Genomic DNA, 27921 nt, shown 5'->3' with positions numbered 1-27921 from the left:
CTGAGGACCTGCCGGCGAGTTCGGGCTTATCTGGTTGGGGGAAGGCAAGCCCTTCTCGGGCGCCTCCCTCCTGGGGCACAGGCTCCTCGGGGTGCACCCCTGCAAGCTTGTTTCTGGGTCGCGGTCCTCGTCTGGAAACTTCCTCAAGACACTGTACAGATGGCGCTGGAGTTCTGGGTCTTCAGAGCCTGCTGTCGCTGAATCTCTCTCGAAATCCGTCTCTTAATTCCTACTAAGTACAGCTCTCGGTCAAACTTGCCGGCCGCCAGCGGGATGCTGCAAGGGAAGAGCCTGTCAGCAGGGGCGGGCTTGCCCGTCCCAGGGAGGAGGCGGTGGCTGCCGGGGACGTTCGAGGCCTCTGGCCCTCAACGCTGCTCCTAGAGCCCAGCCACTGTCCCGCTGCTCTGGGTGCTCCACGCCGACCCGGAGGAGGTGGGCGGGCCACACTGGGGACACCCACCTCGGCCCTCACTGCTCTCAGGTGAGCCCAAGGACAGGCCTACGCGCCCAGAGCCGAAGGGCCACTGGACCCCTCCTGGGGGCTGCCAGCGCTCGGGCCAGGGCTGTACCACCAGGGGACCCCACCCTGCGCCGCCCCAGGACCCCAAGTGCGGCTGCGCGCAGGTACTGACTTGTCTCTCCCGGGCCTCACTTTGACCCGGAACAGGCCGTAGACTGGGCGGTGGTCCGAGGTCCTGATCCCAGGACAGGATGAGTACTTGACCGGGCAGATGTCGTCCTGGTGGCGGCTCCGGTACATGACCCGGTCCTTCGGGGGAAGGAGCCACAACAGGGGGCCGTTTACTCGTCCCTTCCCCACACGCACAGCCCGTCATAAACTGTGGGTCAGGCCCTCGGGCACTGTCCAGGTGAGTGGACGGGACGTGCGCCTCCCTCCTAACGCCCCGTTTAGGCGACCCCAGACTCCCCCAGCCCTGCGCCCCCCGGGAAGGCCTCCCAGCTCTCCACCAGGCGTGGAGTCCAGGGCCGCGCGGGCCAAGTCCCGGGCGCCTGGCAGAGGGAGCAAGGAAAGGTGGGGTGCGGGTCACGAGTGCGGCGAGCAGGTGCCGTGGGCCCCCAGAGGGCGGCGGGGGCAAGGAGGGGTCCCCTTATCAGCCAGACTCAGAGAGCGACCCCTGGGCCGAGCCCCCAGTCCTGCTGCTCGGGGGTGCCCCGGCTGGCAGCTGCTGGGCAGGGCCCGGGAGGGGTGCCCCTGTAGAGAGCCGGCAACGGTGGGGCAGGGGTGGGGCGAGCGTCTAAGCAGGTGCACCTACCGTGTAGGAGGGCGTCCTCTGCTTGGACGTGCTGTCGTACGTGTCCTTCCCAAGGTCGAATTTGTACGAGGGCAGGAAGTGGATGTCCGGCTCCCGGAAGCCCTTGAAGATGGACCCTGTGGTGGGCAGGGATGCGCCTCAGACCAGGCCCCGAGCTCAGGCCCCGCCCCGCCCCCCTGGCCCCCCCCCCCGCCCCGGGGTGCTCACCCTTCCTCATCTCCCTGGTCAGCTGGTCGTGGGCCAGGAGGGCCGACACGCTCCTCTCCAGGCCCTGCTTCAAGATGGCCTCCACGGCCCGCCCGCCCGCCGCTCAGGCGGAAGTTGAAGTCGCCAAACCAGAAGACCTCGTCGAAGCGGGTGGTGACGTCGGCTGCGGCACGGCGGGAAAGCGCGTCAGCCCCGGCCGCTGCGCCTGACGGCTAGCGAGGCGGCCCCTCGGCTGCCCGGTGGCCTCCCGGCTTTTCTGCCCCCGGTCCCCAAGTGCTGGACCTGTTCTCCCCCCGCCCGGAGAAGGCGGCGCCCCCAAGGGGACGAGGCGGGCTCTGCCGGGCAGCGGCGCTCACCCGGGCTGGAGTGGTAGGGGTTGGTGTCGGGCACAGTCCGCGGCAGGCCCAGGGCCTGGATGGTCTTGGCGTAGTCCAGCAGCCGCTCCGCCACCTTCCCGTCCCCAGCTGGGGACGCAAACGCCACACTGATGGGGCCCTGGGACTCGGCCGGTGCTTCACCCGGTGCCCTCCACGTGGCCCTGAGGCGTCGCTGCAGGAGGGAAGGCCCGCCCCCGCAGGCCCCCTGCCCCCTCCTGCCCCCACAGGCCCGCCGCCCCTCACCACCCCTGTGGCCCCTGCCGCCCCTGCAGGCCCCCTGCCCCCTGCTGGCCCCCCATAGGCCCCTGGGTGCCCCCAGCCGCCCCCGTCGGCCCTCTGCCGCCCCCTGCCTCCCACCACCCCCACAGGCCCCCCGCCGCCCCCCATAGGCCTCCTGCCAGCCCCCTGCCTCCCTCGCAGGCCCCCCTGCCCCCCATAGGCCTCCTGCCAGCCCCCCGCCTCCCCTGCAGGCCCCCCTGCCCCCCATAGGCCTCCTGCCAGCCCCCCGCCTCCCCCGCAGGCCCCCCGCTGCCCTCCATAGGCCTCCTGCCCCCCACCACCCCCGCAGGTCCCCCGCTGCCCCCCATAAGTCCTCCTGCTCCCCACTGGCCCCCACCATCCCCGCAGGCCTGCCACCCTGCTGAGCCCCAGGAGACGGGCAGGGCGAGCTGCTAGGCAGCCCTGGCCTTTAGACACGGAGGTGCCCAGGGCCGGGAGGGGGCCTCCTGCAGCTTTTTTTCCTTTTTCAACTTATTATGAAACTGTCCCAACACAGAGAAAAGCTGGAAGAGTTGCTCATGGCACAGCCGTGCGCCTGCCGTGCCCTCGTGACGGCTGCCGTGCCGTGGGTGCTGCCGCCTTCCACCCGCGTGGCGGCGCCGTGGGCGTCCCTCCTGCTGGACGGCTGGCTCGGCCCCTTCCTGAGCCCACACATGCAGGGCCTTCTACGAACCTCCTGGGCGCCTGACCACGCGCGGGCTGTTAGCCGTCGCCAGTCGCCCGGCCGGAGGCGCGTGAGCTCCCCGCTGTCCCCAGCTGCGTCCAGCCGGGCTTGGAGGCAGGGCCGCAGCACGCAGCCGCAGTGCGCTCGGGCGACCCGGTGTCCCGCCTTTAACCGACCCCCCCCTTCTGGAACCCACGTGGTCGAAAGGTGCGCACCCCGCCCCCCCGCAGCTGTGCACGCGCCCCTGCTGTCCTTGGGGCCGCCCAGCGCGGGGCGCGGCAGGGCCTGGGCGCTCAGGAGCCCCGGGTGCCACGGGGCAGCCACTTACAGGTGAAGTGGGACGTGATGAAGAGGAAGGAGGTGCCGAAGAAGGTGAAGCTGACGCCCAGGGCGCCCTTCGTCTTGATGTGGACACGATGCGCGTGGTCACCGTGGAGCTCTCCACCTCTGCAGGACGCCAGGCTGCAGCCCCGCCTCGGCCCGCAGGCCACACCCCTCCAGCAGGCCCCGCCCTCCCGCAGGCCACACCCCTCCCACAGGCCCCGCCCTCCCACAGGCCACACCCCTCCCACAGGCCCCGCCCTCCCACAGGCCACACCCCTCCCACAGGCCCCATCCCCAGCAGGCCCCGCCCTCCAGCAGGCCCCGCCCTCCCGCAGGCCACACCCTCCCCAGGCCCCCACCCTCCAGCAGGCCACACCCCTCCCACAGGCCCCGCCCTCCTGCAGGCCACACCCACCGGCCCCACCTCTTCCCGCAGGCCCCACCCGCACAGGTCCCGCCCCGCGGCCCCGCCCACCTGAGCAGAACCAGATGAGGTCTCGGCGGATGAACACGGACAGGTAGAGCACGCCGTGCGCCGCCGCGTGCAGCATGACGTAGTGGGGGCCCAGCGTCTCCTGCAGGCGCGTCTCCCACTCCCGCCTGCGGGGGCAGCAGAGCCAGCCTGGGGAGGGGGCTGACCCCAGAGAGCCCTCGGAGGCACGGGGGAGGAGCTCACGGGGGTGCAGGGGAGCCACGGGGTGCAGGGGAGCCCATGGGGTGCAGGTGACCCACGGGGTGCAGGCAAGCCCAAGGGTGCAGGCGAGCCCAGGGGTGCAGGGGAGCCCACAGGGTGCAGGCGAGCCCAGGGGTGCCGGGGAGCCCATGGGGGTGCAGGGAAGCCCAGGGGTGCAGGGGAGCCCAGGGGTGCAGGGCAGCCCACAGAGGTACAGGGCAGCCCACAGGGTGCAGGCGAGCCCAGGGGTGCCGGGGAGCCCATGGGGGTGCAGGGAAGCCCAGGGGTGCAGGGGAGCCCAGGGGTGCAGGGCAGCCCACAGAGGTACAGGGCAGCCCACAGGGTGCAGGCGAGCCCAGGGGTGCCGGGGAGCCCACAGGGTGCAGGCGAGCCCAGGGGTGCCGGGGAGCCCATGGGGGTGCAGGGAAGCCCAGGGGTGCAGGGGAGCCCACAGGGTGCAGGGAAGCCCAGGGGTGCAGGGGAGCCCACAGGGTGCGGGCGAGCCCAGGGGTGCAGGGGAGCCCACAGGGTGCGGGCGAGCCCAGGGGTGCAGGGGAGCCCACAGGGTGTGGGCGAGCCCAGGGGTGCAGGGGAGCCCACAGGGTGCGGGCGAGCCCAGGGGTGCAGGGCAGCCCACAGGGTGCGGGCGAGCCCAGGGGTGCAGGCGAGCCCACGGGGGCACTGCTGGGGTATGAGTGGACAGCCTGCCAGGCCAGGTGGCTGCCAGAAACCTGTGCTCAGTCACAGCGGCAGCTCCAAGTGGGTGGCAGGCTGACGCCCGCCTACTTGAAAAGGTTCTCGTGACAGCCGGCTGGAGCAGATTCCCTGCAGCACCCACCCCCACCCCAGGACACAGACACAGGGAGATGGTGGAGGGGAGTGCACTGGGGGGCAGCCCACGCCTGGCCCTTCCAGGGGCAGCACCTTGTCCCTGGGCCTGGCTCGGCTGGGTCCCCTGCTCTGGCCAGACCCCCAGGACCTGTGCAGCAGGCGGCAGGTGGGAGCTCTCGGAGGTACCTCGGAGCACTGGCCGGGGCCCCAGAGGCACCCCACACTCAGGCCCGAGGGGCAGGCTGCAGCGCGCAGGCGGGGGGCAGCACCTGCTGTGGACCCAGGACGGGTCAGCGGTGCCATGTGGGAATCAGGGCCAGTGTCCTGGGGAGGCACGGTGGCTTCTAACGACAAACTAGAGGTCGCTCTTTGCTGCCTGGAGGCTCTTAAATCACCCGTTGACCGCCCAGGGTTTCAGGTCTATCATTTATTTAAAACCCTCTGGGAGAGGACCAGCGAACTTGCAAGGTTTCTCCGGCCGCTGTCGCAGGGCCAGCCTGCAGCTCGCCGCACGCTTGGACGGAGGCCAGTGTCGGGACTGGGCACACAGGGCGCCGGCGGGGCCCGCAGCCGGCCTACCTGTCGAGCAGCCCTCCTGGACTCCGACCACGTACATGTCCTGCGCGAAGTCGGCCTCGGCGGGCAGCAGCAACTCGTCCAGGTTTGGGGGGAGCTCCTGCGGGGACAGGGGTGCTGGGCAGAGTGGCACGGACGCGGGTGTGGGGGCGCTCACCCGCCCTGGCGGCTCAGACCCCAGGCCAGGCTTCCCGCGGGGCAGCAGGCGCCGTTCCTCAGATGGCCGGGGAGGGCGGTGGTCTGCACGGGAGCCCGCTCCCCCTGGCGGCGCGTCCGCAGTGCGGCATTTCAGCGTCGCTTCGCTCCCGGCGTCGCGCCGGCCTCGCCACCAGCTCTCGCCACCAGCTCTCGCCACGGCGTTTCCATCTCCGCCCGCGCCCGCGTCCCCTCTACTTTCTGTCGCTCTGTGTATTCTGTATCGGGGACGTCGTGCACGGTTCCTGCCCGTCCTTTTTTGCCTGGCTTCTTTCATGCCACACACAGTCCTCAAGCCTCACCCAGGTCGCCGTGTGCACTGGTCCCTTCTTTTCGCGTTCAACACGGTGGTTCCTGTGCCGAACAGGCCGCATTTGGCCAAGGAAGCCCTGTCCACCCGAGGGGCGCCCGGCCGGGAGTGCCCCCAGCCCGTCTCTTTCTCTGAACTCAGCCTGGGCGAGGCTTGCCTCCCAGCCTGCCTCAAGGCCGCCCCTGCCACCTGCCGTGCCCAGGACCGGCCCCCCCAAACCCCCCCGTGCAGCCCCCTGCGCCCCTCCCTCCTCCAGCCAGCCCACTACGTGCCCACCGGCCTCCTTTGGCTGCGTCCAGGCCAGGCCGTGCAGAGTGCTGTGGGATTCGGGGACACCCTCTCGACGGGGCGGGGGGCCCCGCCTGCATCCCTCCTGCCATCAGCCCTGCTGGAGTGGCCGCCACATGCCAGGACAGAGCGTCCTCTGGATGGACGGGGCCCTGCACACCTTCCTCTCATTTGATTCTCTGCCCCCTTGGGCTGCGGTGCCGACCCTGCTGCCCCACCCCAGGCTGGTACCCCGACCACCCTCCTTCCCCCGGGCGTCAGAGCCCTCGTGGGCGCTGCACCAGTGCCTGGAGTCTCCGCAGGAGGACAGGCCCCAGCCTGCCGCGTTCCCGCGTCAACTCCTGCGACCGGCAAGACCGCCGCGACCCCGCCAGCGTCGCAATCCCGGCTGTACCAGGCCACCGAGCTTCTGGAAAAAGCCCAGCCCCAGCTCTCCACAGAAACCAGAACTTTGGGGAGGGGCGGAGGCCCCGCGTGCCCGCCCCTTTCCAGTCCAGGTGGAGAGCACCCCGCGCCCAGCCCCCTACAGCAGCCCAGCGCGCCCGTCCCCACGCGGACCTTCCCTGCCCAGACTGGCCAGAGAAGATCTGGGGGCGGCCCCGGGAGTAAGTTCAAGGGCACATGAACAGTGTCCGGAACAGGTTCCGCGGAAGCCGGTGCCTCCGACAAACGCACGCGGGGGACCCCCGGCCGGGGGGCTTCCCCCGGCCCCCATGCGTGAGGGCAAAAGGCCAGGCCAGTCCCCCGCCGCGAGAGGGCCCCCCGCCAAGAGCGGCGCCCCTGTCATTCCACCAGGAGGGCGCCCTGAGGCCCGGTGGGGGGGCAGGTGGCGCTCCCGAGCTGCCATGGGACGCACGCCAACAGGCACGGGCCGGCTGGGTTGGGAGGAGCCAGCGCAGGGGAGGTGGGCGGGGGGCAGGCGTGTGCTCGGCCAGGCAGGGCTGCGGCGGCCGCGGCGTGGGGGTGACGGGCGGGCCTGGGGCTGACGGAGGGCACCGAGCCTGGGTCTCTTACCTTCTGGCCCTGCATGTTCCAGGTGGCCACGAAGATGGCCACGTTCCGGTCGGGGAAGTAGCGGGCCAGCTCGTCCGCCCCCAGCAAGGCTCCGCTCGCCAGGAGGCTCCCTTCCAGGTAGCTCCTGCGAAGAGGGGGGACACGGCGCAGGAGCGCAGGCTGGAGCGCAGGCCGGAGAGCCCAGGAATCCAATGCTCCCGCCGGGGGGGGTGGGGGTCTTCCTTAAAGAACAAGCCCCAGGGCCCAGGGCCAGGGTCTGGGTGGGGAGGGGCCAGCGGCAGGGACACCCTGTCAGGGCATGACACTGGCGGGTTCGGTCAGTCTGTCCCAAGGCACGAGATGCCTAGCTGGGAAGCTGACCGCTCACGGCCAGGGGCATCTTGCTCCCTGCGCCTCAACTTTCTAGATATGGATCCTGTAGCTTCAAAGATTGGAGCCACTGCTCGGAAAACAAGCTCTGTTCACGGTTCTAGAAACCCCAACGTGAAGTCACTCTTCTCAACTGGGAGAGAAGGCGACACTGTGGCCTGTGTCGCTGGAACCTCTTACGGGGGCAAGGCCCCGGGGAGACCCAGGGAGATGCAGAGGGGTGTCCACACACCCCGAGAAAGACGCCTACGCCGACGCCTACGGGGTGTGACTCAGCCGCGGGGCGGAGTCGAGCGGGCCCTGGGAAACAAGACCCCGAGTGACGGGAGCCAGGCACCAAAGGCCACAGACGTATGATTCCATCGATTTGGAATGTTCGGGCTTGGGCAAATGCTAGACAGGAAGTAGACTGCTGCTTTCCGGGGACGGGAGGAGGGGGCTGGGGGAAAGCAGCTGCCAGTGGGCTTGGGGTTTCTGCTCAGGGCGATAAAAAGGTTCAGGAGTAAACAGTGGTGATGGCTGTATGAACTTGGGAAGGTGAAGAAGTGAATCAAAATGGTGCACAAGGCGGCGGACTTGGCCCAGTGGTTAGGGCGTCCATCTACCACCTGGGAGGTCCGCTGGGAGGTCCGTGGTTCAAACTCCGGGCTTCCTTGACCCGTGTGGAGCTGGCCCATGCGCAGCGCTGATGCGCGCAAGGAGTGCCATGACACACAGGAGTGTCCCCCGCAAAGGGGAGCCCCACGCGCAAGGAATGCACCCTGTAAGGAGAGCCGCCCAGCGTGAAAGAAAGTGCAGCCTGCCCAGGAATGGCGCTGCACACAGGGAGAGCTGACACAGCAAGATGACGCAATGAAAAGAAACACAGATTCCCGTGCCGCTGACGACAACAGAAGCAGACAAAGACGACGCAGCAAATAGACACAGAGAACAGACAACCGGGGTCGAAATAAATAAATAAATAAATAAATAAATAAATAAATAAATAAAAACTTAGATTAAAAAAAAAAAAGATTATTAAAAAAACACACAAAAAAACGGTGTACTACAAAAAGGCAATTCAAAACAAAAAAGGCAGTAATGGAACAAATAGACGTACAGAAAACCAAGAGTTAAATCGCAGAAATCAAGCCTTCCTTCTCAGTTACTACTTTAAATGTTAATGGGTTAAAACTCCCTATTAAAAGGCAGAGAGGGAAGTGGATGTGGCTCAAGTGATAGAGCATCCACCTACCATATGGAGGGTCCAGGGTTCAATACCCAGGGCCTCCTGAACCATGTGGTGAGCTGGCCCATGCGCAGTGTTGCTGTGCAAGGAGTGCCATGCCAGGCAGGGGTGCCCCTGTGTAGGGGTGCCCCATGCACAAGGAGTGCGCCCTGCAAGGAGAGCCGCCACACACATGGAGAGCTGACGCAGCAAGATGATGCAACAAAAAGAGACAGTTTCCCAGTGCCACCTGATAATGCAAGTGGACGCAGAACACACAGCAAATGGACACAGAGAGCAGACAACAGGGGGAAGGGGAGAGAAATAAATAAATCTTAAAAAAAAAAAAAGGCCAGATAATGACAGTACAAGAAAAGAAAATTACAGACCAATATCCCTTATGATTATGGATGCTAAAATCCTCAAGATAATACTGGCAAACTGAGTCCAATGGTATATTAAAAGGATTATACACCATGACCAAGTGGGAGTTATATCAGGAATTCAAGGATGGTTCAACATAAGAAAATCAATCACCATAAAACACCACAGTAATACAGTGAAGTAAAAAAGCACACAGGATCATTTCATTTGATGCAGAAAAGGCATTTGACAAAATCCTACATCCTTTCACAATAAAAACACTCAGGTTAGGAAGAGAACTTTCTAACCATGATAAAGAGCATATGTGAAAAATCCACAGCAAATATCATCTACAACAGAAGACTGAAAGCTTTTCCCCTAAGATCTGAAACAGGACAAGATGTCCATTGCCACCACTGTTACTCAACATTGTACTGAAAGTTCCAGCCAGAGAAATTAGGCAAGAGAAAGAAAGAAAAGGCAACCAGATTGGAAAGGAAGAAATCAAATTATCCCTCTTCTCAGATGACACAACCATATTTATAGAAAATCCTGAAGAATCCAAGGTTTCCAAAGAATCTTGTAGAAAGTTACAAGAATTAATAAACAAATTAAGCACAGTAGCAGGATACAAGATAAACATGGAGGAGTCAGTTGGGTTTCTATACACCAGTAATGAACAATATGGAAAGGACAGCTCCTACACTTTGACTTATTGGACTTACTCCACTCAGCTAACATGGAGTTGAAGAAGGTCAACCACCACAACATGGAGCCTAGAGTGTCTACAACTAGAAGCGGGAAGAGTGCATCCAGTACCCATGTGGAATCTAAGCCCTCACTTGACATAGGTGTGCAATGGACACAACCAATCCAATGTCCACAGAGGAAATGTGGAATGGGTGTGGGAACGGTAGCCATGGGGGCTGCTGGGTGTGGGGAACGGGAGGAAGAGATGAGATGTGGAGGCGTTTTCGGGACGTGGAGTTGTCCTGGATAGTGCTTCACGGACAATTACGGGACACTGTAGATCCCCCCAGGGCCCACTGGATGGAACGTGAGAGAGTCTGGGCTATGATGTGGACCATTGACTATGGGGTGCAGTGATGCTCAGAGATGAACTTACCAGGTGCAATGGATGTATCACGATGATGGGAGAGAGTGTTGCTGTGGGGGGAGTGGGGGGCGGGGGCGGTGGGGTTGAATGGGACCTCATATATTTTTTTTAATGTAATTAAAAAATAATAATAATAAATAAATATTAAAAAAAAAATTTGAGGACAACAGATAAATATAGTATGCCATTTCTGTACAAGTGCTAATACTGAAAATAAAAGTGAAGAAAACAGATTCAACATCCTGGCATCTTGAGCACCAACTCTGTAGAATGGAGTGGGTCAAATTGAGGGGTTTCTATAAGTCAAATTATTAGGTTACTATCCCATTTTATTACTTATGAAAATAACTTTAGAAGCTCTCTTACAAGGCAAAAGGTACCAAGTTAGTAAATATACTGCTTTCCAATATTTCAAAACCTGTATTAAAAATAAACACTTTATATACTTAAAAAAAAAAATATGGAAAGGAAATCAAAGAAACAATTCCATTTATAATAGCATAAAAGAAAAAAATACCTAGGAATAAATTTAACCAAAGAAGAGAAAGACTTGTATGTAGAAAACTATAAAACATTGCTAAGAGAAATTAAAGACCTAAATAAATGGACAGAAATTACATGATTATGGATTAGAAGACTTAATACTGTTAAGATGTCACTACTGCCTAATGTGATCCACAAATTCAATGTCATCTCTATCAAAATTCTAGCAGGGTTTTTTTCCTTTAACAGAAATGGAAAATGTTGATCCTCAAATTCATATGGAACAGGAAAGGTCCCTGAATAACCAAAACAATTTTTTAAAAGATTCATTTATTCTCCCCCTCCCTCCATTGCCTGCTCTCTGTGTCCATTTGCTGTGTGTTTTTCTGCTTGTCTTCTCATTAGGCGGCTCCGGGAACCGATCCTGGGACCCTCTGGAGTGGGAGAGGCGCTCAGTCTCTTGCGCCACCTCAGCCCCCTGGTCTGCTGCGGCTCTCATTGTCTCTCCTCTGCGTCTCTGGAGTGGGAGAGGCGCTCAGTCTCTTGTGCCACCTCAGCCCCCTGGTCTGCCGCGTCTCTCATTGTCTCTCCTCTGCGTCTCTGGAGTGGGAGAGGCGCTCAGTCTCTTGTGCCACCTCAGCCCCCTGGTTGCTGCGTCTCTCATTGTCTCTCCTCTGCGTCTCTGGAGTGGGAGAGGCGCTCAGTCTCTTGTGCCACCTCAGCCCCCTGGTTGCTGCGGCTCTCATTGTCTCTCCTCTGCGTCTCTGGAGTGGGAGAGGCGCTCAGTCTCTTGCGCCACCTCAGCCCCCTGGTCTGCTGCGTCTCTCATTGCCTCTCCTCTGCGTCTCTGGAGTGGGAGAGGCGCTCAGTCTCTTGCGCCACCTCAGCCCCCTGGTCTGCCGCGTCTCTCATTGTCTCTCCTCTGTGTCTCTGGAGTGGGAGAGGCGCTCAGTCTCTTGCGCCACCTCAGCCCCCTGGTCTGCTGCGTCTCTCATTGCCTCTCCTCTGCGTCTCTGGAGTGGGAGAGGCGCTCAGTCTCTTGCGCCACCTCAGCCCCCTGGTCTGCCGCGTCTCTCATTGTCTCTCCTCTGCGTCTCTGGAGTGGGAGAGGCGCTCAGTCTCTTGCGCCACCTCAGCCCCCTGGTCTGCCGCGTCTCTCATTGTCTCTCCTCTGCGTCTCTGGAGTGGGAGAGGCACTCAGTCTCTTGTGCCACCTCAGCCCCCTGGTTGCTGCGGCTCTCATTGTCTCTCCTCTGTGTCTCTTCTGTTGAGCCATCTGGCTGAGTCAGCGCTCCACGTGGGCAGCACTCCGTGCGGGCCGGCTCGCCCTCACCAGGAGGCCCTGGGCATCGAACCTGGACCCCCTATATGGCAGACGGGAGCCCGATCGCTTGAGCCTCATCTGCTTCCCAAAACAATTTTTTTAAGTTGTTAAAAACATTTCTTTCTCTCCGCACTGTGGTTTGCACTTGCTGTTGCTCTGTGTCCCCTCATCTTTCTAGGAGGCGCCAGGAGCCAAACCCAGGGCCTCCCATGTGGGAGTGACGCGCCCACGGGCTTGAGCCGCCTCTGCTCCCGCTTGTTGTGTCTCTCATTGTGTTTCCTCGTTGTGTCACCTTGTTGCACCAGCTCGCTGTGCCAGCTCGTTGTCTTGCTCATCTTCTCTCGGAGGCACTGGGAACCGAACACAGGTCCTCCCGAGTGGTAAGTGAACACCCAACTGCTTGAGCCACATCTGCTTCCCCAAAACAATCTTTTTTTTTTTTTGAAGATACATAGATCACACAAAATGTTCCATTAAAAAATATAAAAGGTTCCCATATAAAACAATCTTGAAGAAGTATGAAATTGGAAGACTCATGCTTTCTGACTTCAAAACTTATTACAGGGAGTGGATGTGGCTCAAGCAGTTGAGTGCCTGCCTCACACATGGGAGGCCCAAGTTTGGATCTCCAGTGCCTCCTAAAGAAAACAAACAGAAAATGAGCAGGCAATGAACAAAAACAACTAGCAGACCACAAGCAAAAAAAAAAACCCAACTTATTACAAAGCCACAGTGATTAAAACAGTGTGGTCCCAGCATAAGGCTAGATATGCAGATTAATGGAATAGGACTGAGAAAATTCCACGCATCTAATGGCCAACTGATTTTCGACAAGGATGCCAAGTCCACCCACTGAGGAAAGAAGAGTCTCCTCAACAAATGGTGCTGGGACAACTTGAAATCCATATGCAAAAAAGAATGAGGGTGGACCCCAACCTCTCACCATATACAGAAATTAATTCAAAATGGATCAATAACCTGAATATGGGAGCTGATAGAAAACTTTTACAATACTACACAAAATATCTTCAGGACCTTGTATAGGCAATGGATTTTTAGATTTTTGCAACAAAAGAAAAAAGATAAAATGAACATCAAAATGAAAAACTTTTGTGCATGAAAGGAGGTTATCAAGGGCTGTGGATGTGGCTCAGGCCCTTGGGAGCCCGCCTACCACATGGGAGGTCCCAGGTTCGGTTCCCAGTGCCTCCCAAAGACAACAAGCAAGACAGTGAGCAGACGCAACGGGCTGGCATGGTGAGCTGATGCAACAAGATGACAACACAACAAGGTAACAATGCAAAAAAGTGATGACGCAACAAGGAGACACAGTGGGAAACACAGCAGGCAGGGAGCGGAGGTAGCTCAAGTAATTGGGTGCCTCCTTCCCAAATGCGAGATCCCAGGTTCGGTTCCTGGTGCATCCTAAAAAAAAAAGGACAATATCAAGAAAGTAAAAAGACAACTGAACTGAATCAGGATGAGAGAAAATATTTGGAAACTCTATCTCTGATAAGGGCTTAATATTCAGAAGAACTCTTCAACACAGCAAAAAACAACTCAGTTTTTAAAATGGGCCAAAAAATAAGCAGAGAAAAAAAAAAGGAACAAGAAAAACAAAACCAAAATGAGCCAAGAATTTGAATAGACACTTCACCAAAGAAGGTATGAAATCACCAATAAGCACATGAAAAGACCCTCAACATCATTAGCCATTAGAGAAATGCAAATTAAAACTACAATGAGATACCAGTCACTGGGATGGCTATTATTTAAAAAACTGAAAATAACAAGTGTTGACAAGGACGTGGAGAATTAAGAACCCTTGTGCCTTGCTGGTGAGAATGTAAAATGGTGCAGCCTCTGTGGAAAAGAGTTTGGTGGTTCCTCACAAGGGCAGGAGCAGAACCACTCTATGGACCTGGAATCTCAGGCCTCGGAGCACACCCCCCCACCCGGCGCCGCGAGCCACGACGCAGACGCTGTCGGCACAGCAGGGCTCCTTGTGGCGTTATTCCCAAGAGCGGAGGAAGAGAGCAACCCAAGTGTCCTGGACAGATGAAGGGAGAAGCCAAAGGCGGGCTGCATGCTGCAGGGGACACCGCAGGGGACGGCATGCCGCAGGGGACGGCACTCAGCGGGGTACGCTGCAGGGGACGGCACGCCGCAGGGGACGGCACTCAGCGGGGTACGCTGCAGGGGACGGCACGCCGCAGGGGATGCCGCAGGGGATGGCGCGCCACAGGGGACGCCAGCACGCCGCAGGGGATGCCGCAGGGGACGCCGCAGGGGACGGCATGCCGCAGGGGACGGCACTCAGCGGGGCACGCTGCAGGGGACGGCACGCCGCAGGGGATGCCGCAGGGGACGCCGCAGGGGATGGCACGCCGCAGGGGATGGCACGCGCTATGACGTGACGGACCTCGACGACATCGCGCCAAGTGAAACGCGCCAGGCCAGGGGGAGGGCTGCCGCGTGCTCCTGCCCCGTGAGGGGCCCCGGGGAAGCGAGTTCACAGAGGAGGCCGCCGCGTCGCCGCCAGCGGTGAGGCGGGATGGGAGCAGCTGCCAAATGGGAGTGAGTTTTGGTGCACGTATTACCAATGCGATTCACGTCCAAGAATTGTTCGCTTAAAAGGCTAAAAAATGACTTTTATGTTATGTACGTTTTACAACCATTTTAAAAATTGAGAGTACGGCGAATTCCTGTGTCCATGTCACCCTTCACCCAGCTTCCCCAACTGCTAACACCGTACGAAGCCCAGCGCAGGGCCGTGGGGACAACCAGGAAGCGCGCCTGGGGTAGGCGGCCCCCCACCCAGCAGGAAGCCCGCCTGGGGTCAGGAGACGCGCCGCCACAGGCCTGTTCTAAGCCAGCCCTGGCAGCCCACCGCTGGCCGCCCCTCAGCGTTCAGGCGTCCTTTCTCCTGGCGCGCGGGCCCCCGTCCTTCCAGGGTGGCTTTACCGCATCTACGAGTGTCCGTGAACATGGCCTTGTCCACGACGTCCTCTCAGCTCCTTCCACCTTCGGCCAAGCCGGGCCCGTTCTGAACACTCCTGCGCTCAGGCCCCTTCCCACGGGGCTGTGACACCTGGGGGCCAAGGCAGGTCTCCTCGCCTCTCCTGGACCCACGTGGGGCCTGGCACGGGCCTGGCATGCAGTCGGGGCTCAGCAAGTGCTCACCGGACAAATGAGAGTGACCAGGCCACGCTGGGCTTCCCGGAGAGGGCGGGCTGGGAGCTTTTCTTTTTACAGGTAGTTTTACTTAAGCATTTCGACCATTCTGAAACACTCTCTACCTCCTGCACCGACTGCCCCTTCCTCACACCCCCTGCAGTGGCCCCCCGCCTCCTCCTGTCTCTACCCACTTGCTGCTTCTAGATGGTTCTTGAGCGGCACCCTCCACGTTTGCCCTTTGGTGTCTGGCTTCGTTCTCCCGACGCGTCGTCTCCAAGGTACGTCAGTGCCGCAGCGCGAAGCTGGACGCCCCTCCTTCCTACGGCTGGAGGGATGGACATTTGCTTCTCCGCTCATCTGTTAACTGACACGCAGGCTGTGCCTACGTTTTGGCTCATGTGGGTAATGCCCAGTATCTGTCCGTGTCCCTGCTTTCCGTTCTTGGGGCTCCACCTAGGAGGGGACTTGCTGGGTCACCCGTAACTCGAGGTTGAACTTTGCAGTGAGCCAGCCCCCAGCGTTGCACAGCGCTCCACCGCCCCGCAGCCTCGCTGACACCTGTCCACGGCTGACTTTCTAGTAAGAGATATCCTGGTGGGAAGGAGGCGCTTCCTCGCTGTGGCGTCGACGTGCGTTTCCCCGAGGGCCATGGGGACAGGTCACCTCGCAGTCAACACAGGCTTGGGTGCTTTTATTCTTATATCCCCGTCACTTTACAGAGGCCGGGAGGGGAGGGGACGGAGTGTACCTGACATCAGTTTCTGGAACCCCCCGAGTAAGTTTTCCAAACCTCTGACAGACTCTTTTCTTTCCATTTTGGTCCTTCATCTTCCAAATAAAGAGGCTGTATTCCTTTGAATGCCACGTGAGCTATGGCTCCCCAGTGAAAATTCCGGCAAGTTCTTAGGAAGTCACACAAGAAGTTCTTCACAAGCCAAGATGCAGAACAAGCGAACACAGGCCAGCGGGAGAGTGCCAGCTCCCGTGCTCGCAGTGGTGGGACGTGGCTGCCCACCACCACTGCCTGGAGAGTGCCAGCTCCGGTGCCCGCGGCGGTGGGACGTGCCTGCCCTCCACCGCCTCGAGAGTGCCAGCGGCAGTGGGACGCGGCTGCCCTCCACCGCTGCCTCACGGGATGAGCCAGGGTCTCCAAGCTGGAGAGCGCTGCGGTCAGTTTACACAGCAACTGCCCAGAGGACCCCGTGGAAGGCAGCACAGAGCGGCACGGGCTATTTCCAGTCGCGGAGCAAGAGTTCTTCCAAGCCATCAGCCAGGCGTGGCGGCTTGAAACTGCGTGTGCCCCAGGACCGAACGCGTCCTGAAGCCCACCCCGTCCTGGCCCGTGCCCGTGGAGAGGGAGGCCTCCGGGGTGACCGCTAAGATGCGGCCCAGGGCGGCCCGGAGGGTCTTGACCCTGTGACTGGAGTCCTTCGTGAGCCGAGTGGAATTGGGAGAGCGAGCCCCGCGCAGCGAGACGCTGAAGGCAATGGACCTCTGCCAGGGAGGGGGAGGCCGCCACGTGCGCAGCTGGGCGACGAAAACGCCAAGGACCAAGGCTCGCCGGCAGCCAGCCCCCCGAGGCCATCGTCCCTGGGAGAAAGCATCGTCGGACTTGTCCAGCCTCAGAACTGGGAGCCGACACATTTCCACCGTTCCTGCAAACCCAACGCGCAGCATTTGCTTTGGCGGCCAGGAAACTAAACATCCAGGCAACAGACCTTGCAATCGGGGCTTGCTCTCGGAATTGGTGCTAGAAGGCTCTCTGCCCTGCCCTACGTGCACTTCTTTTATTTTTTATTTTAATTAAATTTTTTTAATCTTATTCGCTTTTTCTTTTTTTCCTTTTTCTTTTTTGTTATTTTGTTAGTTTTTTTAATTTTTTCCACTATGTGCACTTCAAAACCAAGTGTCATTCTAGAAGAGGGGTCAGTGAGCAATCACCCCCAGGCCTGCCACCTGGCTGTGGACAGCACATGAGCTAAGAATGGGTTTTTTTTTTACTTTTAAAGGGCTTGGGGTGTGTGATGGTCAGGCTATTGTGTCAACTCAGCCAGGTAATTATGCCCAGTTGGTCCAGCACGCTCTGGGCCGACTGTAATACAAGGGCGTTTATGGACTTGAGTCACCACTGACTTTACTGCAGTGGTAAACCATAATCGCTGGTTACAGTGACATCAACCAGGGAGCTGGCCACCAGCAGTGAGTGATGCTCTATCCAATCAGCTGACTGCCCTAGAAGGCGAAGTGATTCCAGCGTCGAGAGAGAAGTTCCCAGCTCAACTTTGGACAGCCAATATCACCCAGAACTCGTCAAGAACCTTCACTGGACTTTCAGTGCAGCCCCTGGTTGCACCTGCCTGCGGAACCTGGACTTGTGCATCCCCACGGCTGCGTGAGAGACTCTTACAGAATCACATACTGTTGACAGATCTCTCTTGTTGATTGTTTCCCTAGAGAACCCTAATACAGAGGGGAATGAAAAAGAGTACTAATTTAAGACACGGAAAGTAGGTAAAAATCAAATTTCAGTGTCCCTAAAAAAGGTTTCATTGGCCAACAGCGACGCCCTTTTGTTTGGGTGTCGCCTGAGGCCAGGTTCCCTCCCAGGGCAGCGGGGACAGGTGCCAGACAGGTGCCAGACGCCGACAGCTCACAAGGCAGAAGCAGCCAGCTACGTGGCTCCACAGAACAAGTTTGCAGCCTGCTGCTCTGGAACCAACGGAACGTCTAGAAACGGCGACTGCAGCAGCAACGCTGGGCTAAGGCGTCTCCTCTACCTCCTGTCTGCGGGTCGTCTGAAGGGGCCTGAGGACCCCTTTTGAGACACGATTCTGTGCCCCTACTAGAGGCGCCTGCGTGATTCCTGAGAGACAGGCCTAAATAAGTTACCTTTGGGTGGGGCTTTGCGGGCTTGAGGGGGGCTAGGGATGGGAGGATGGGTAATATTGCCCAAGAAATTGGGGGGAGGGTGGAGCAACATATGAACAGGAGATTGTCAGGTATTTGGTTGAGAGTATAATGCTGAGAAAACCTTTTCAAAAATATAATAAGGAAAGTTACCTGTTTAAGATGCTTAAAGGGGATAATCTGATGCAGGACATACTCCTAGGGAATATGTGAATGCTCATTTTGCCACAGTGGGTTATATCATTGGATGGAGACCCATATAATGAGAGTGAAGGTATACCCACATCCTGGGGAGGACTGATGCCCTTAAATAGAGGGAATTGTATCTCTCAAGAGAAATGGTGGCTCCCAGTGCATTATGGCAGTTGAGCATGTCAAGCTCTCAACACTGTTGCAAGTATCTCTGAACATGGCCCTTCAAGCAATGAAGACTATCACTGTGGGCCCTAAGGGGAGGGGGAAAGAGGTATTGAACAGATGGAACCAATGTAACTGTGTGGGCAACAGAAGTGTTCCACAAGAGTATGCAAGGATGGATATAAGACATGTAAAATCACACCAAAAATATATAGGGGCTGATAGGCTAAAATGTAAATCATAATGTAAAACATAACATAACTAAAAATTTAGAAAATTGTTTAGTCTAAAATATAAACCACAATGTAAACACAAATGTTACCTTATTTGAAAGCTATTGTCTCAATATCTGTACATCAGTTTCAGTAAATATAGTATGAATATGTACAAAGATTATTGCTGTGGAAGGGAAAAGGTTTTATGTTGGATATGTAGGAGTACTGTATATTGTATATATGAATTACTATGATCTAAAACTCTTGTGAAGATAAGCTTAATAATTAGAAAAAAGAAAAGAAAAAGATAGGATGTAGACAATTTTTTGATACCCCAATTTACTTTTACCGTAATTTTTCCAAATTAATAAGTATTCTATATCTAACCTTTAAACTCATCGCTATGTTCCATTTTACTATTAAGGGAACCTGGAAATATATTGGGCTTCACTTTTGAAGAAGTTTTGGATCACAGAGAGGTTCAACAATGGCAGCAGAGGAATACTGGTGTGGGATGTTAATGACAGGGGACACATGGTTGGCAGGAGTTTTACAGGGCATATATCCAGGGTACATAAAAATGTTTGGATATTTTCATAGTAGCTACAATTAAAAACAACAACTGAGGGAGTGCTGAGTTCCTAGCCAGGGGCACTCTACCACAGTCCCTAAAGGAACAGCAACAATCCCCCAAGTGCAATGGCAAAGACCAAAAAAGAATGAAGGTCCAACAATGAGCCCTTGATACTAACGACTATGCTTGTGAGCCTGTGCACCTGAAATAAGAACAAGGCCTAGAGCTACAGGGTGCCTAAGAGTTACCTCCTGATAGCCTCCATGTTGCTCAAATGTGGCCAGTTTCGAAGCCAAACTCAGCATGTAAATGTGTTGCCTTCCCCCCAGCGTGGGACATGACTCCGGGGGATGAGCCTCCCTGGCGCTGAGGGACTACTACCAAGTACCAGCTGATGATGTAACTAGAAAATGACCTTGAATAAAAGGGTCAACTCGGACCAGCAGAATATCTCAGTCTACATATAATACCAGGAGTTAAAAACACTTTTTGACCTGAATCAAGGGGGAAATGAAAAGGACAAATGAGTTTATATGGCTATGAGTCTCCAAAAAAGAGCTGGGAGGTTATCAGAGGGGTTGCCCTTATGCACACCTCAGTAGAGTCCCAGAGTCAGATAAAGTAGATACAACCCCGGGTATTGGTTCTTCTGAGGGCTACAGAGACCCACAGGCTCTATGGTTATGGCAGATGGAGTTCAGTGCCATGTCAGTTGGCCCTTCTTTGGAGCTTGTGTTTCTTTGTGATGGGGCTGGACTCAGATGTGATCTTTTTTCACAAGCCTCTCCTGTTACTTTTACCAGAATTGTAGTTGGTGCTGGGGTTTAATATATACCCAGGGGATCTGAATCTCTGGACTGACCATATGATAGCCAGGCCCTGAGCCTCAACAGACTTCAGCTCCTACACTCTGGTTTATTGGACTTACCCCACTCAGCTAACATGGAGTTGAAGAAGGTCAACCACCACACCAGGGAACCAAGAGTGCCTACAACTGAAAGCAGGAGGATTGCATCCAGCATCCATGTGGAATCTAAGCCCCTTCTTGACATAGATGTGGAGTGGACACAACCATTCCAAGGTCCACAGAATGGAGGAATAGCATATGGATTAGGGTGGACTTACTGATAATCTATTCGTGAACTATTGTGATTAGTAATCGAAGAAAATGTGGCATTGGTGTGGATAAAGTGGCCATGGTGGCTGCTGGGTGTGGGGAATGGGATGAAGAGATGAGATGTGGAGGCATTTTTGGGACTTGAAGTTGTCCTGGGTGATGTTGCAGGGACAGTTACTGGACATTGTATGTCCTCCCATGGCCCACTGGATGGAACGTGGGAGAGTGTGGGCTATAATGTGGACCATTGACCATGAGGTGCAGCAGTGCTCAGAAGTATTCACCAAATGCAATGAATGTTTCATGATGATGGGGGAGAATGTTGCTATGGGGGTAGGAGTGGGGTGACAGGGGTGGGAGGTATATAGGGACCTCGTATTTTTTTAATGTAATATTAAAAAAATAAAGACAAAAAAAAAAATGGCTGAGGTGAGTTTTATCGTGTATAGTTTACCACAATAAAAAAAAAAGGAAGGAGGGAAAAAGAAAAAGACGTAGGTACCAGATTTATAGAGACTGACAAAGCAAGACAAAGCAAGAAAACTGTGTAGAACATGATCTCTGTATATGCCCAGAACAGGTTGAGTCTTTACTTCTATACATACATCCTGCTCGTAAATGGTACCGAAATAGAGGGAAAGTTCTGGAGAGACATGGAACATGCCAGAAACCACGTGTGGGAATTTGAGATTATTTATGAATTTCAAAAAGAGATTTTGATTACGTTTGTAAACTGGTCTGTTCCTCTGGGTGTGCTCGCCTTTGATTGTATTAGATTCAGCTGAGATGTCTGATTACCTTGTTAAGATTAGGGCTCTGATTCAACCACGTTGTTAGAGTATGACTCAGCGTTGAGTCCCAGCCCCCTCAGGCTGACAAAACAGCCTCTCACCCGAAAGTAGACCGTCAGAGAAGAACACGAGGAAGAGAGACGGGCTCCACAGACACCGCAGGGGCCCCAGGAAGAGAGACAGATGAGCCTGATGGTCTACAGCTGGCCTTGTACACAGAGCAGTGCAGCCGAGCCAAGAGAGGAGTGCCCCCGGGGAAAAAACAAGCCTTATGCCAGCCTACAGCTGAGATCGGAAGAAGGTGGGACCACGGGGCCTTAAGAGGAAGAGAAAGGCTGAGCCCTCGCAGACGTCTCCTGCCATCTTGCTTCAACACATGGCCAAAATGACTTTGGGGAGAAGTACCTCTTATGGTACCTTGAGGTGGACTCTTTAGGGCCTTGTGACTTAAGCTTCTACCCCAAATAAATCCCCTCTATAAAGCCAGCAGAGTTCTGGGCCTTTGACCCAGCACTGCCCTGGCTGGCCAACACAGGACGGTGCTGGGAGCTGAAAAGACACGCTTCCTTCTCCACAATCATGCATCTGAACACAACTTTTTATGAAAGAATATTCACGTGGTCCCTGTGCACCTTGCCCCTCAACGCTAAAGCCAAAACCGGGGGCCACCCCCCAGGTCCTACCTGCTCCGGACGTCCCGGGCGCGCAGGGGCGCCAGCAGGCTGAAGGACCTGGCCGAGCGCAGGGAGCAGTCGTCGCCAGCCAGGGGGCTGCGGGGCCGGCCGGGGCCCAGGCTGCTGTGGGCACGCACCAGCCGGGTCTGCACGCGGTGCGGGAACTCGGCGTGCTCCGCGTCCACCTTGCTTGCCGTCCGCAGGGAGTCGGCGGCGACGTCCAGGCCCGTGGCAGGCAGTGGGTGCGGCCTGCCGGCCAGCCTGGACATGCTCCCCACGGAGGCCACCTCTCTGTGCAGGCGGTCCAGGGAGCCGCCCGCCATCCCCGAGAGGCAGTCGGCCCAGCACGGGGGGCTTGCTCCCGCACTGCCAGAGGCGCTGCTGCGGGGCTGCGGGAGCTCCTGCAGGGAGCTGCGGAGGCCGGGCCGGGCCTGGCTGGGGGTGGGGGGCCCAGGGGCCTCGTCCTGCAGGGAGCCCCTGGAGGGGCTGGCCCCAGCCCGGGCAGCCAGGTCCTCCTGACTGGTTCGGAAACGCCTTCTCCGCCAGCCCTTCTCGTCAAGGGACAGCGCCCGCTGCAGGCGGGGCCTGGCCGGGGGCTTGGGGGTGATGGGTGTGGCCGTTGATGGAGCGTCGTCCGGGCCGACTTTGGCCAGGGAGCTGAAAGGGAGCACAGGGCCTCTCTCGGGGCCCCGATCTTGGGCGGTGGGCGCGGGGCCGGGGATGCCGGCCGCGGGGTCCGGAGGCTGTGCCTTGTGCATTGCACCTTCGCAGGGGGCGGGCTGCTGCCCGAGCAAGGCCTTGGACGGCATGGTCCCGCGGGCCTGCTGCGCCGCCCTCACAGCCAGGGACAGCCTGGCCTGGCCGCCAGAGGCCTCCTCCCTGGGGCACCGGCTCCACTGACCATCGGCCTGAGCCAGGCGGGGGCAGAGTGCCCCGCGGGCAGCACGCGGGAGGCGGCCCGCAGCCGCAGTGGCTCTCCTTCCAGCCAGCGCCGGCCCGAAGAGGCTGGGGTCAGGTGCTGCATGGCGGGGAGCCCTGGAGTCGCCGAGTCGCCCACACGCACCTGATGGGAAAACCGAGCTGCGAGATGCGCCGGGCGCTGCCCGCCGACGAGAAGGCCGGGCGGCCGCGGAGGCCGGGCAGGAAGGGGCGCTGCGGCCGCCGCCCCGCGGGCAGGAGGCGGGGCTGGCCGTCGGCAGGCGGGGCTCCGGCTCCGGGGAGGGGCGGGTGGCCAGCGCCCAGGGGCCGGGCCACCCTCCCCCGCGCGGGCCCGCCCTCCGCTCACCTGCGCGCCCACCACCATCCCTCGCTCGGGGCTGGGCGACCTTGAGCCAACCTCGGCCCTCTCGGTCACTGAGGTTCCCGGCTGTGGCTGGCGACCGAGGCCCGCGTGGAGGACGCCACGAGCCCGGCCCGGCCCCGCGCCCGCGGGCTCCCGCCACGCCGCTCCCGGGGTAACGACCTGCGCGGGGGCGGGGGCTCGGCCCGCACACCCGGCCGCGCGCATCACCCGGCGGCCCCGACCCCGCGCCCGGCCCCGCCCCGGGCCCCGCAGCCCGCGCCCAGAGCCCGCTCCCCGGGCCCCGCCCTTGGCCGCCCGGCCCCGGCCCTGCGCCGACACGGGGCTCCCTACCTCCGGGCACGCCCGCGTGTCCGGCCGCCGGCCCGGTGCCCCGCGCTCGCCGCTCCCTGGCAACGCGCGCTCGGGCGGGCAGCGGCCCCCGGCTCCGGCCGGCCCGCAGCGCCCCTGGCGGCCGGAGGACCGCGCGCCCCACCCCGGGAGGGAGCCGAGGTGGGGTCGCATTCCCCAGCGCCAGGGGCCTCCCCTACACCCTCCGCCTGGAAGCGACTCTACGCCGAGGGCCCTGCTGAGGGAGCGAGCCAAGGCCGGCGAGGCGGCGAATCCAGGGGCTTCCCAGGTGCCCACCACCCACAGGGAGCCAGCAATGCTGGGCTCCAGGCCGCCCACCTGGTAGCTATCTCCAATAAAAAGGAAGTCCAAGGTGAAAGGACCTGAGAGTGCAAAATAGTTTATTTAACAATTTGCAGTGTAACAATTTGCACTTAGGAAAAATAGCAGCTCCCACCCTGGAGCTTCTTGAATCAAAGTTGTTGGCAGTCTACACAATCATCAGGGCTGGCGGGGGCAAGCCCAGGGTGCCTGGACCCCTGCAGGTCCAGAAGTTGCAAGGCGGCGGGCGAGGGGGTGCCTCAGCCACTGCAGACTGCCCCGTGCAACCAGGACTGGCCTTCTCAAAGGAGACAAGAACAAAGGAGCCCACCGTACAGCTCTGTGCAGCTCTGTGAACAAACCGCGGGCCTTGCCCGGGTGGCCCAGCGAGCCAGAAAACGGGAAGGATCTGTGCTAGTTCCTCATTTATATAATTCTACATTTAAATTTAAAATACCAAACAGCTGTTTGTTCCCCCAGAAGAACCTACAGAAATTATGACCTACTGATTTTAAAATATTTAAGTCTTGTCTTTTCTTCACTCTCTTTAGATTTAACAAGAACGTGAACCGTTTTAAGAACAGTAAACAAAGCCCTAAAGCTTTTCAAGTCCAGTACAAGGAGATCTGCCTTACAGTGTAACCTGGCTGGTAGCTACTTAAGGGCAGAAGTATTAGATTCCAGAGGGTCTGTCGAATCATTTTAATCTAGTCTCTTCAAGATATTACCAGCTCCTTCGATGCTATAAACCAGGCGAGAGAAGGCCAGTGCTTGGGTCTGCACAAGAAATCCCTCAAGGGAGGATGGCATCGGCTATTTTGCGAAAGTCAATCCGCACAGTGAAACTAACCAGACTACTTACACACTAAACAGACCCCACACTGGAAGGGTTACCGTCCCAGGTTAACACCGGGCGATCACTCTGGGTCAGCTGTGGTCCTCGAGTCTGAGCCTGCCAGTCACTGTGGATCATAAAGTGTGCCGTGACTTCTGGGTGCCTGGACTGCCCTTTGTGGGTGGCAAAGCCAGTCCTTTTGGTGGCACGAAACCACCTGAGGGTCCTCAGTCGGCCCAGAAAATTCAGCAAAGCTGCAACTGTCTTTGTTGCAGGGGAGAAGAGCTCGTCAGCAACTGGGAGTCCTTCCAAACCTGACCACCTGCACAAATACACCTTGTGCTGCTGTTAAGATGCGGGACAGAGTGTAAGCACCGTAACTCCTCCATCCAGGGTGAGGGAGGGCCTCTGGCCCAGGGGGGTGCTTCCACTCCCCAAGCCAAAGAGGCACCCTTTGCGTGCAACTTAGAGGAAGGGTGGAAGTAATTCACAGTCAGGTCTGGAGATCCCCAGTTACTGGAAGTTCTTCTCTCCTGGGCAAAAACACTCCCAGCTTCAGTTGACGTGGCCTTCAGGTGGTACTAAGAATGGACCTCCTTAAATCCCGCTGGAAGGGTCAAAAATGTAACATTCTTAGTCATTCTTTCACGCAAAAGACCCACTCTTTCCACTGAGCGTTGTAAAGGACTGGTGGAATTCATGTGGCAGTAATTCATCAAGATAGGTGGTGAGGAGGGAATGGGAAAATCCAATCAGCTTCAAATTAATGCTGTCAATTTTGGGGCAGAAGAGAGCTCACAGGCAGTCAGTCCGAATTCTTGGTGGAGAAAACAAATTTCAGGGTTCTAAATGCGACTCTGGAACAGGGAATGCGCTGGTTCAAGGCTGGTTACTTCCTCTGGCCAGTCCTCCCCGTCCTCGAGGCCTGAAACAAAATGGACAGCACTGAGCCTATGTTCACTGCCCTGAGGGCAGGCCACCAGGAACAAACAAGACCACCGCACAGAGACAAACGGGCACTTGGTGTGTTCTGGGTCCCAAAAGCCCACGATAACCGACACCAGAACGAAGCCCAGGCACCGCCTGCAGTGTCCTGAGAGCTCAGAGACAATGGGCCGTCTTACTGCGTCAGGCCAACTTGGCAGTGTTGCTGGTGGCCAGGGCAGCAGCCAGCCCCAGGCCAGCACTCGTGCTCCAGAGCTGCACCCAGCTGAGGGTCCAACGGCCCTGGAGGGAGCTTGTCTCAAAGCTGACAGAAGCGAGGAAAGAATGGTTTCAAAGGCATATGCCACAAGACAAAGGTAATGGGAAAGGAGAAAAACCAGCACTCAGTTTTTGAGGTGGAAAAGCAGACAGCTGGACCAGCGGGAACTCGGGACCCAGCAGTCCTGAGGCAGAGGAGCCAGGCTGTCCTTGTGGAGGCCCAGAGGCAGTCCAAACGGCACCTGAGGCATGTGGTGGGGTGGGAGCTGCAGGCCTAGGGCTGGGGCACCCACCGCCCCACGAAGGAAGGCAGGGTTGCGAGTAAAAGAGACGCAGCTGGAGTGCCCAGCTCTGCTCTGATCGCAGAACGCACTTACTTGAGCGAACTGCGCCGGGTGGTACAAGGGCACTGCTCCTGCAGGGGGGCCCCCTGCAGTGGGGTGGTTGCTTGGAGCCTGGGGGCCGGAGGAGGAATGCATTTAGCAGGACATCACACCACTTTGTGTAATTTGTAAAACACATACAATTTCTAGAGAAGAGTTTAAAATACTTACAAATGAACCACAGAAGCTGACCTAGGATACTTCTTACAACACTGGATTTCATTATTTAACAGTTTATAGGAAGTTTATAAAAACCAAAGCAACATGCAGAGGAAATTCCTTTAAAAAACCAGAACATGCAAAAAGAAGGGGAGCATAGCACTGAGATGTCATGCCAGCAGCAGCTGAAGCAGTTAGTGGACTTTGTGACTTCTCCAGACCTAAAGTGTTTAGCTATAAAATCCAGTGTTTTATGTACGTAAAAATGTCGACCCTTCCTGTTGAGCCTAGTGTAGAAGTTCTTAGCTCCATGATATAAAGGATGAAGCGTTCCTTTATTTCCTGCTAAGACTGCCACAGGAGAGCGTTGCTGTTACACTCTTGCCTGGCTTAAAAATAAACGTTCTAGCTCTTGATCAGAAACAAAAAGTTCTTGTTTCCAAATAAGAGTACCCTGACCTGGACAGGTTTCTGAACACCAGCAAACAAGGGGAGCCCAACCTTAGGCTGAACTGAAACCCCAATTTAGAAAGAGCAGAATTACCAAACCCATTCCCTAGCTACGAACATTTTGGGGTCAGTTTGACCACTGACACATCTGGATATTTAAACAACCAAAACCCTTCAAGCCCATCGAAAGAAAGGAAAACTCCATCCTGCGTGTCTGACGTCTGACGAGACCGAGGACCCCGGGAGTCACGGAGTGCACAGGACAGAGCAGCCCCAGGACTCTCGGCAAGCGGAGGAGACGACGTGAGACCTTCGTGTTAAGTGAGCACTGCCAGCCACTTATCAAGTACCTGATTAAAATGCTGGCTTACTTCATGGGACAATGAGCTCATTGAACTACAGCGCGAAAGCTACAAAACAGCAAGAACACACACAATACAGACAAATAATAAAAATCAGCATGCATGTCACTGCCCCGAGCTCAGTTTTATTTTAAAAAAGCTACATGATGCCACAAGAATCCAAAAAACTTGAATGGGAAAGCCAGAGTTTGCTCCAGGACCCCAGCGTGGCATGCCGGAGCAAAGAGCTCCTATTCTTACGTGCGGTTAAGGAACACCTGTCCACCTGAGGCGGGCCTGGGAGGCTCTGCTCAGCCTGCGCCAGGCCAGCGTCCTCATGAAGTGACACGCAGGGCTTTAGGGAATGGGAGGTGCTAGGCTGAGGGAGAAGAACCTCATTTATGACTGTGAATCAAGCCCGCACGCTGTTGGCGCTCATCAACAATTTTGCTGAAACAGGTAATTTCTTTTAGGAACCCAACAATGCTCGGCCACAAAGGTTTCGAGGCAGTGCTGGGGGGGCTCTAAACTGCCTCCTCCTCCTCGTGAACGCACATCTTGAAGGAAGCAGCCACTTGGACCAAGATGGGCAGGGGTCTCAGGAACCCCGTGCTCTCCTGGCACCCCTTACCTGTCCTCCGTGGGGGCCGTCCACACTGGAGGGCGGGAGCACAGGGTCAGGAGGCGACGGCACACAGCTGAGAGCCTGCCGGGGTGAGGAGGAAATGCAGCTGCTGACCCCGTGCCCCCGGAGTCCTTCTCACGTGGGAGAAGGGCCGCATGGCAGACCTTAGCCCAGGTTTCACTCACGCCCTCCCGTGCAGCATTCCTACTGTGCGCAGGCCTGGAGCTGGCGACTGCGCTACTCTGCAGGTTCCTGGCACCGGTGCACCTGAGGCTGTGGGCACCGCG

General features: G+C 57.6%; 2 protein-coding genes across 31 annotated transcripts in view; both read right to left on the bottom strand.

The window, feature by feature from the left end:
- On the bottom strand, positions 1-23387 carry INPP5E (inositol polyphosphate-5-phosphatase E). The gene is given in 13 exon segments (XM_058302729.2): positions 1-276; positions 633-769; positions 1275-1390; positions 1482-1569; positions 1571-1644; positions 1838-1945; positions 3130-3210; positions 3213-3248; positions 3601-3725; positions 5205-5305; positions 7013-7136; positions 21697-22750; positions 23321-23387. Coding segments are annotated over 12 exon segments (1923 nt in total). The 5' UTR covers positions 22497-22750; positions 23321-23387; the 3' UTR covers positions 1-143.
- Positions 23388-23701: 314 nt separating this feature from the next.
- Positions 23702-27921, bottom strand: part of SEC16A (SEC16 homolog A, endoplasmic reticulum export factor) — a 45569-nt gene continuing 41349 nt past the window's right edge. For 13 of the 30 annotated variants that reach the window (XM_058302717.2, XM_058302719.2, XM_058302722.2 and 10 more), the window contains 3 exons: positions 27641-27715; positions 26054-26131; positions 23702-25398 (listed from right to left, as the gene is read on the bottom strand). In XM_058302717.2, coding sequence (XP_058158700.1) covers positions 25363-25398; positions 26054-26131; positions 27641-27715 — 189 coding nt within the window. In that variant the 3' untranslated portion in view covers positions 23702-25362. Of the gene's footprint in view, positions 25399-26053; positions 26132-27018; positions 27079-27640; positions 27716-27921 lie in introns of all 30 variants that reach the window. The other 17 variants (XM_058302700.2, XM_058302699.2, XM_058302710.2 and 14 more) reach the window with 2 other exon arrangements.

Source organism: Dasypus novemcinctus, chromosome 8, assembly GCF_030445035.2.
Source record: "Dasypus novemcinctus isolate mDasNov1 chromosome 8, mDasNov1.1.hap2, whole genome shotgun sequence".
Classification (NCBI taxonomy): domain Eukaryota; kingdom Metazoa; phylum Chordata; class Mammalia; order Cingulata; family Dasypodidae; genus Dasypus; species Dasypus novemcinctus.
The sequence above is the reverse complement of the archived record's forward strand: the minus strand, read 5'-3'. Positions and strand labels throughout refer to the sequence as shown.